Source organism: Capsicum annuum, chromosome 1 (assembly GCF_002878395.1).
Source record: "Capsicum annuum cultivar UCD-10X-F1 chromosome 1, UCD10Xv1.1, whole genome shotgun sequence".
Classification (NCBI taxonomy): Eukaryota; Viridiplantae; Streptophyta; class Magnoliopsida; order Solanales; family Solanaceae; genus Capsicum; species Capsicum annuum.
Window position 1 is genome coordinate 49,591,717 of NC_061111.1, and position 10,017 is coordinate 49,601,733.

At 34.6% G+C, this 10,017-nt stretch overlaps 1 protein-coding gene across 2 annotated transcripts in view; it reads right to left on the minus strand.

Moving 5' to 3' along the window:
• Positions 1–5,047: 5,047 nt before the first annotated feature.
• LOC107873911 (GPI mannosyltransferase 2) overlaps positions 5,048–10,017 on the minus strand; it is a 21,408-nt gene continuing 16,438 nt past the window's right edge. The window contains exons 6-9 of one of the 2 annotated variants that reach the window (XM_016720841.2): positions 7,904–8,154; positions 7,174–7,343; positions 5,628–5,803; positions 5,048–5,528 (exon numbers count right to left, since the gene is read on the minus strand). In XM_016720841.2, coding sequence (XP_016576327.1) covers positions 5,636–5,803; positions 7,174–7,343; positions 7,904–8,154 — 589 coding nt within the window. In that variant the 3' untranslated portion in view covers positions 5,048–5,528; positions 5,628–5,635. Of the gene's footprint in view, positions 5,555–5,627; positions 5,804–7,173; positions 7,344–7,903; positions 8,155–10,017 lie in introns of both variants that reach the window. The other variant, XM_016720837.2, reaches the window with a different exon arrangement.

A 10,017-nucleotide genomic window follows, 5' to 3' on the forward strand; every position in this document is an offset into this window, starting at 1 on the left:
TATGACAATATGTGCATGGTTTTGTATTGGATTTGACTTGGCATTATTTTATTCCCTTATCCCTGGTTACATGCTAGTGCTCAACCCACTAACTGTCTTCAAACACTGTATCCTTACGCGATGTAAGGTCCAAAGGCAAGTCTATTTTTCCTAAACGGTGTTAGGTAGATCGGTTCGGTTTGTCGATCGGTTGCGGTGAAGTGGTGAGCTTCTATTCTCCAAAAGACTTGATTATTCCACCAGTGTCTTTCCCTTAAGTAGAATTAAAGACATTATCATTATTTTTAATATTATCATTGTCATTGTCTTTGTCAGAGTCAGGGGCATATCTTGACTTTGATTGGTTATCAGTTTTGTTTAGAAGATTTATGGATATTACTGTGGTTGGGTATAGGTTGTAGACATTTCATAGACTCTAAGTTTCTATTTACTCTATCTTGTTAAATGTTCGGAATTCATCTGTTGTTAGGTATTGTGTGGTGTTTTGGCTAGGCACAGGGGGTGATCTCCGGCCCACGGTGGACTTGAGATACCCATCATGGCCAGGCCTTGATTTAGGTCGTGACAACTTATTTATTCTTTAATTATAAATATCAACATTAATTAGGGAGCACCTTACCTCCCGTGTAAATTTTTTGGCATGAATCCTAATTTAGACTATTCTTAAAAGTGAACTAGAAAATAGAAAACATTAGTGTTGTCCAAACATAACTAATAATTCTCCAAGTTGCGGTGCATTTTATTCTCGTATTAAACTTTTTGGTTCCAATCTAATTATGTTGGGTCATAGAGTGAATGGATACATCATATGGGGATCTTGAGAAGACGTATGAAAAAGTCCCTAAAGAGATTCTATGGAGGTGCTTGGAGGCTAGAGGCGTGCCCATGGTGTACACTAGGTCAATTCAGGACATGTACGACTGCGCGAAGACTCAAGTGAGAACGGTAGGAGGAGATTTGGAGCACTTTCCTATTTTGACAAGGTTGCACTATTAATCCCTGAGCCTGTTTTTATTTGCCTTGGTGATAAATATTTTGACACAGCGTATTTAAGGGGAGGTGCCTTGGTGTATGTTATTTAACGATAATGTTGTACTGATTGATGAGACGCGGGAAGGTGTAAATGATAAGTTGAAGGTTTGGAGACAGACCCTCGAGTACAAAGGATTTAGGTTGAGCAGGACCAAGATGGAGTACTTGAAATATAGGTTTAGTGATTTGTCACATGAAGCTGACGTGGTGGTGAAGCTAGATTCTCAGGCCATTCATCAAGGCAAAATTATGTGTATTTGGTGAAAAGTCATGAAACCTGCCTAACTGAATATGCTCTATTTTATGAAGTGAATGTGGTAGCAATTTATGATAAGTCTGAAAGATGACAAACTGCTCAATTCCTAAAGGAATGTTATAGCAATTTATGATATACTCTGAAAGATATGTTAAGAGAAAAATTCTCTATATTAAATGTACGCCTCGATTTGATCTTGAATTAATAATATTTTAAAGAGGTTATAAGCTATTATAATTTGATACGCTTAACGCACGATTATATTTTATTTCTGGGGAATAAGAATTTTGATTATTATGAATACAAATCTATATATTGGGGGAACGTGTTCTTAATTATTAAGATATCACAATCCACCTACAAAGGAGGTAGAATAATTGAAAGATTGAATATCTCCAAGTTACTATGATAAGAAACATGAATGTGAAAAGTTATTCGAGCATGGTGATATCACATGCTATAATAAATTAGGATTTTATTGATACAAAATTCACGTCATAGTAAACAAGAAGTTTATTAAAGCAAAAAGCACATGTTATGGTAAACTTGGAGTTTACTAGTATAAAAGTATATAAGTTGACATGAGCGATTGTAACATTTCGAAAATGTGTATATTGAGTATTAGACATGTATTAAAGAATTAGAAATTCCTTATGAACTTTTAATGTTACTTGTTCTCATGACAAGTTGGTTCAACCAACTAATGTTGGGATTAAATCCCTTAAATCTGAAAAGTATAAAAGGTAAATGGTAACTCGTTCACCTATCATGTGATATATATTCAGATGAATTCTCTAAAGAAAATTAAGATGTATGTTATTTTTCCTAACATGGAGGGGGGATAATAAACATCTAAGAAATATGTTGTGAATAAACATCAATATGATCCTCAGTCAAAAGCTAAATGAAATTCAAATGCTAGGGGCATTTGCTGACCCAATATTGATCTCATATGTAGCTGTAAATGCTCCAAATTGAATATCCCAAAGGAAAAAATTCTTGTAAATATGGAGCAAATGATCACAATAAGGAGGCAACGTGCTCTTAAAGAGCCTATGACATAACACGTCATGAAATCTTCTGAAAGATTCAGGTACCTGAAAATAATGAAGTGATGAGATCTGAAAATGTTATGTAACATTGTGAATCGATACAAAATGATCTATCATCCATAATATCTTTGATAAAATATTGACGCAATATTATAAAAGATTTACAAGGATCTGAATTCTACATTTATTTAAGCATACTGATGTAGAAGTATTTATCAAGTGACAAGGAATGATGCATTTTGGTAAACATAAAACTTATTTGATTTGCAATCCAGACACTTAAAAATGTCACACATGAAATGATGAGTATTGTCATTTGACAAAATTTATATGAAAACCTTTTAAGTATTCAAAATATTTGAGTCATATAAAAGTTTCTGGGAAACTTAATTATAATCATTATATTGCATAAATTTATAACTTGAAAATTGTTGAAACTCTTGTAGAGTTTTCAAAAGTAATAAATTATTTGTTGAAATGAGAAATATAAAGAATTGGATTGGTTAGATATCTTAAGTGCAATTGATATACTAATGTATCTTGTAAGTACTACAAGGCCTGATATAACCTTTTCGATTAATTTGTTAGCAAGGTATAGTTCTGCTCCTATTAGAAGACATTGAAATGGGATAAAACACATATTACAGTATCTAAAAAGGGATTATCGATATGAGCTTATTTTATTCTAAAAATTACAGTCCCGATATTGTTTGTCGTGCTGATGCTAGGTACTTATCTGACCCGCATAAAGCTTGGTCTCAAACAGGTTATGTGTTTATATGTGGGAGCACTATCATGTCTTGGAGATCTATAAAGTTGTCTATCGCAGTCACTTATGTGGGGGCACTCCCATATCTTGGAGATCTATAAAGTTGTCTGTTGTAGTCACTTCATCGAATCATACTGAGATAATAATTATTCATGAAGTAAGCCGAGAATGTGTGTGATTGGAGTCCATGATACATCTCATTCTAGAAAAATATGGTTTGAAATGCGACAAAGTACCCAAAATTTTATATGAAAATAATGCAGCATGCAGAGCATAACATAAGTGAAGATTCATAAAAGGAGATAGAACGAAGCACATTTCGCCAAAGTTTTTCTATGTACATGAGCTTCAAAAGAATAGTGATATAAACGTGCAATAGATTCGTTTAAATGACAATGTGACTGATTTTTTCACCAAGTCTCTTCCAACTGTAACTTTCAAGAAGGTGGTGCACAAGATCGAGATGCAAAGGTTCAAAGATGTTCTCATTAGGGGGAGTTAATACGCATTGTACTCTTTTTCCACTACGAGGTTTTGTCCCACTGAATTTTCCATGTAAGATTTTTAATGAGGTAGCATATATGTGTATTATTAGATATGTGTACTCTTTTTTCTTTTCTAGATTTTTTTTTCACTGGATTTTTTAGTAAGATTTTAATGGGGCACATTATGTATCAATTAGACATTCAATGGGAGTGTTATAAATGTATTACCACATATGGTGAATGTCTAGTATGAAAAAGTTAGAAACCCCAACTTTTGAAACAGAGTGAGTTTTCCCCTAGGAATTTTCCTTCATTGTAAAAAAGACCCTTAAGAAATCCTTCAAGAGAATAAAAATCACTCTCTCTTTTCACTCTATTCGTCTTCTTCTTTCCTTTATTTTCATAACAACCTATTTATATTTACTAGTTATCAGTTCACTTAAAGGGGAACCTTGGAGTGACTGTAAAGTTGTTGTCATGTGACCGGGGGGTCACGTGTTTAAGCCTTGAAAACGGCCTCTGGTAGAAATGCAAAGTAAGATTGCATACGATGTACACCCTTGTGGTGAGGCCCTTCCCCAGAAACCGCGCATAGCGGTAGCTTTAGTGCACCAAGCTGCCCTTTTCTTGTAAGTTGTTAGTCCACTAATTTTTTATTATCCTATTCAATTTTTCCATTTTATTTTCTTCCAAAAGTTTGATTTTTTCAGAAAAATCGTCCGACTGTGAATGCTTTTACCATAGCATATACTCCCTCCGTCCCAAATTGAGATGACACGTTTATTAAGAAAAATAATTAATAACATATCTAGTTTACCATAGTACTCCTATTAAATGATGTTTACAATTTAATTTGAAGAAAAAGTAATTAATGCAAAGGGTAAAACAAGAAAAAAAAAATTATCTTGTCTTGATTAATGAAAAAAAACAAGTAAAATGAGACATCAAATTAGAAAATTTGGGACGGAGGAAGTATGACATTAGAACGTGTATTTATAATGTTAAAAGATCATTGTAACCATAAAATTATACGAGCATGAAAATTAACGCTCCTAAAGTATCCCGCATTTATGTAAGGTTTAAAAAGAATCACACTCGGCAACGGAAGTATATATGACTGATTCCATGACTTTACCCCGTGATCAATAAGCTACAGAGAGAGAATTTTAAGTAAAAAGGCTTTTTCTATCTCACCCAATAACAATGGAAATTCGAATTCCCTGAGGAATGGTCTATATTTTGGAAAATTGTATTGTACATGTACCAAAAAAGTGTAAATATCTTTCTCATATTATGCCAAATTAAAACCCCCACCAGCCAATAAAGGTCTTGTTGTATGAAGCATCTCATGTTCACAAAGGGTCCAGGAAGGACCACATTCCAAAGGAATGTAACATAGATAGCCTACCACGGCTCAAACCAATGACCTATAGGTCACAGGAAAACAGCTTTATATCTACAAACAATTATGTATGAAAAGCAAAATTGGTTTTGCAATATTCATGGTAGGCAATTGAATCATTCTAGTTCAGGTAAAATCAACAACTGCTCAACCAGTATACACATCTCTACTATACTTTTATCCTTCAAGATTGGAATAGCTGATGCTGCTGCAAGGTAGCCATCGAATATGAACCCTACCATGACGCAAACATCAGTGGCTAATTCCATGGCTGAAACGTGTGACCTATAGGTCACACGAAAACACCTCTACAGTTGCAGACTATTATGAAAGCAAAACTGGTTTTGCAACATTCATGGTAGAGTCAATTGATGGTAGAGTCAATTGAATCATTCTAATCATGTAAAATCAGACAACTATGTCATCAAAAGTGGAGATTTTCAAGGTTTGAATGCAAAGAACACAAACTTCTCGACCAGAATCAGCATCTCTACTCTTTTTTTATCCTTCAAAATTGGAATAGCTGCTGCTGCTGCAAGGTAGCCATCGGATGTGATGCTTCAAAAAAAAGGAGCAGATTATGGTGAATCAGACAAAAAGAATGTTCAGCTTTAAATTACTGAAAAATTACCACGCGTCTCAGGTGAAGGGGTAGAAATTAGAGAAGAGCAAACTGCCGAGCAAGATGTAAGCTGCACAGTATGTCCAAATAATATATCCCCATCTCTTGCTAAAACTAGGAGATGCCATGACATATGAGCCAAACCAATAGAGAGGAGGGCTGGCAGATAAGAACCGTGTTGAAACCTGTCAAAGTGATTGGAAGAGATTCAGATACAGTTTTACTGGCATGCTTATATCTAGATTGACCGACTTCCGAACTCGAGATGAAACTAAATCTTTCAATCAACTAGATTCAGATTCGCATGCTCAGAAGGCAGAGTTGATGCACCAAAAGGACAAAATGTGCAGAAGGAAGATAATCATTTCGTGGCAGAGGACAATGCAAGAAAGAAAATGAAAACTATGTCTATTACTAGAACATGAAAGAAGTTTATCAGCTGAAGAACTAAATGTGCTTAAAGACATAAAAACTTCCCGGAAGAAGTTTAAGTCTCTGTTTAGTTTAGAAGAATTTTTCGTTTCTTTCATTCAAGCAAAAATTCTTCCAATTTCCAATAATTCAAGATTTTCCAAAACCTAATTAGAGTGTGGCAGAGATTTTCTCACCATCTTCTACAACAGAAATAACAACAACATACACAGTGTGATCCAACTAGTGGGGAGTCTGAGGAGGTGCAGGATATAACTGAGGCCTTACCCTTACCTTTGTGGAATAGACAGACTGCTTTCTATAGACTCTCGGCTCAAAAGGAGTGTTATCAAAGCAGGATTGAAAGAAAAATATGACAGCCAAACAGCAAGATACAAAGTAAATGAGTAAAAGAAAAGGAGAAAAACTAGTTAGTACTCGCAAATCTAATCTTGACTCGGGAAAAGGGACTTTGAATAGGTAGAAAGGGTAAACGTAGGATACAGAAGCAAAATTCTTGTTGCAGTTACTCCAGAAGTAAAAATGAAAAAAGAAAAAAAAAGAAAAAAAAAAGAAGATTGTTGTAAATTTTAGCTAGCTTATACGTATAATATAATGAGTGAAATTAGTAAAAGAAGAAGTCTTGTTCAGGGAAATGTTGAATTAGCTTTCATCATTTGAATTACGCTATTCCAATTTATGTGGCAACATTTCCTTTTTAATCCGCTCAACAAAGAATGGCAGCTTCCTAAAATTGAAAACAATTTCACTTAATCTTTCAATTTTACACTTATTAATGAAAAGTTTTTATAGTCACACATAAATGTTATTGAATGTTTAAGATCACAAGTTTGAAAAATGTTATAACCACACAAATGTTACGACATTTTTATGATCACAAGTTTCTAAAATATTTCTTCCTTTAATGACAATCTGCATCTGTTCATACTTTGCCACATAAATTCAACGAAGGGTATTAAAGATTGGAACGTTATCATTACAGAAAGGGTTAGGCAAATTGGAAATACAAAAGGGAAAGATTTAGTCCAATAATAGTTATCCCACCATTATACCAAAAGCTAGGTAAGTATGCTTCTTTTAATGACATCACCCCGAAAAGGAAAAGGAAAGAATGTCAACTGACCTGTACGTGCATGACAAAAAAAGCTGTTGCAGCCATGAAAAGAAGGTGTAGAATGAAGGGAACAATAGTAACTGGTTTAAATCCTGGATTCTCTGATTCTTCATCTTCTGAAGGCTGTACCACATAATTCTCTTCTTTCACAGCTGGTTTCCGCCGTCTAAGAGAGTTGCCTATCACAAGTGAAGTAAAAAATGAGCATTGTCTTCACATTTCAACACAAAATTTTGAAATCGAGTCCCATAGGAATGTGATGAAACATATGGCCAGTCATTTTTATATGAGTTGGAGAGATGAAATCATTTTGATTCACAGAATAATGTACATCTTATTGCAGCAAGAGGAATAACGCGACCAGAGCAAAGATTAGAAGTTCAAAGGGACGTAAACATTGAAAGAAAACGCTGCTACAAGGAAAACTAGTATCACACCCTTCTCAAAGGAACCGTAAGTGACACTCTCGCGTCATACGGCTCCGTCGCGGAAGCAGGACCTTCCATTTCCTTTGACCCAAGTGTATCCGAACTCAAATTTGTAACTGCACGACATTCAAAATGTTCAATCATAGGCCATGTACCATCTTTGTTTTACCAACTACCAAAATTAACAGTGGCCACACACTAGATGGGGAAAATGACGGCCAGTCTTCAGTTGTAATCAGAAATATCGAAACCTCCCTATCATACATGATAAAGGCATGTCTTTTGGAAAATTATTATGTATCAAGCTATACCTTGTCTGGCATCAGATCTGTCTTCCGATGAAAAGCCAACACTCTTGGATCCTGCACTTCTCCCCAGAGGAATGGATGAAGCAGAAAGTTCTTCAGTTGTAGAGGACGCCCGAAAGCCAAGTGAGACAAAAACCTCAGGCCATAGCTTCACATAATGTATGATTGTGCAGAGGGCAAGAAATAATATTGGGGATGCAAGAACAAAGTTTGGAATTTGTTTTACTTGAAAGTACTTTAAGAAACCCACTCCCCTGAGACAGAAAACATCAAAGTCAGTCTTTCCTCCTGGTGGCAATCGACATTGATTTAGATGAGCATACTAGTGCTTTCCTTTTATTATTTTCTACTCTTTATCTTTTTTCCTTGTTTCTTTTTTTTTTTTGTGTCAAAAGTTAAAATAATACAGGAGAACAACTGTTTCCAACATAATTTAATTCATGGAAAACAAACTTCAACTACAAATATTTATAAAAATATGAAGAAACAACAATTTTATTGATAAACGAGGTGGTTACAAATCTGTTCCCCTTGATTCTTCTCTCGATTTTCTCCGTAGTGGCGTATTTCTCGAACATAGGATGATCTCTTTATGAATATCCCATGCTTTTGTGGGATATTGGAGATCCCGATCTTTTTACGAATACCCATCAGTTTATAGGATATTCAAGATGCCTGTTTCAGAGAATATGTTACCCTTTAAATAGGCGGAATTTAAGGTAAAGTAGCATCCTAGAACTCTAACAGAATTTGGATTCTTCTTGAAGAGTCCCACAAATTTTTAGAAGTCTACAAATGCCCCTACTTCAAGGCTTGTCGAGATATTTAATCTTTTTGAAACTAGACTTGAAGTATGATTTATTTAAACATGCTTTCTTTGTGCTTCAATGATTTCCATAAAGCTGAACCATGCAATTGACATATTGATATCGCCTCTCAAAAAAAAAATCTCTTATTTTTTTTCATGAATCTTCTACACGTAAGACTCGTTGGTGAGGCATGACATCCCATTCCAAATAGATTTTGGAAAACTTTTTACCTTACTTAATCAGGAATAAAACTCTTCCAATTTAAATTTATATTGGAGAAGGAAACAACCCTCAATTTGAATTTGTATGGGAGACAAAAATAACCTCCAATTTGAATTTGTATTGGAGATGGAAACTCTTCCAACTTGTATTGGGAAGGAAACAACCTCCAATTTGAATTTGTATGGAAGAAGGAAACAACCTCTAATTTGAACTTGTATGGGAGAAGAAAATAACCATCCTACAACTCTATAAAAGGATGTAGGTTCCCACTTTTTCAGTATCAATCTTGGGGTTTCCAAGTCATCAATAATATTGAGGTAATTTATTTTCCTCCTACTTTTCTCTTATTTTCATCACTTTTTCTCAGCACAGCATGTTAGTAGTAGAAAATTCATATCTAATTGTAGGAATATCGAAATCATGAACCGTTTGATATTCCAGAAACTAGACATCGAGATCTACAATATATCCAAAATTCAGCATTAAACGCCTTCAATATAATTCTTGATAATTTTTTTGAAGTTAGCACTGAATTTTATCATATTGAAAATTTCAGATCTGCGCGTTTTTACTAAAACTTCCATATCTCAAAGTAGGAGCGATGAAATCATGATCCGCTTGATTTTTTCGAAACTAGACTCGAAAATATATAACATATCCAAATTTCATGATTTAACACCTTCAGAATTATCCTAGATAATTTTTTGAAGTTGCCTCTGGATGCTAATGCGTTTTCAATTTCAGGTTTGCGTGGCATCACGAGACAAATCATATCTAGGCGTGGGAACGTTGAAATTGTGAGTGTCCTTTTCCGTTGGAAAGAGAACTCTAATATTTACAACACTTTTGGTAGGCAAGCAAACTCAAGGGTGTAATTTGATTCATCTTTGCCGATCGAGATACTCACATATTTAGGTGAGCATTCCTTCTATTCGCTCTTATTCCCCTTTTTTCTTGTATATTTTTTTTTTCGTAAGGTTAAAGCAAATAACAATATGCAACCATTGATTGAAGACGGTGGACGTCAGCTTAATTTGCAAGGGTTTAACTTTGCCTTTGTCACCTCAAGACCCGACCAATTTTGCT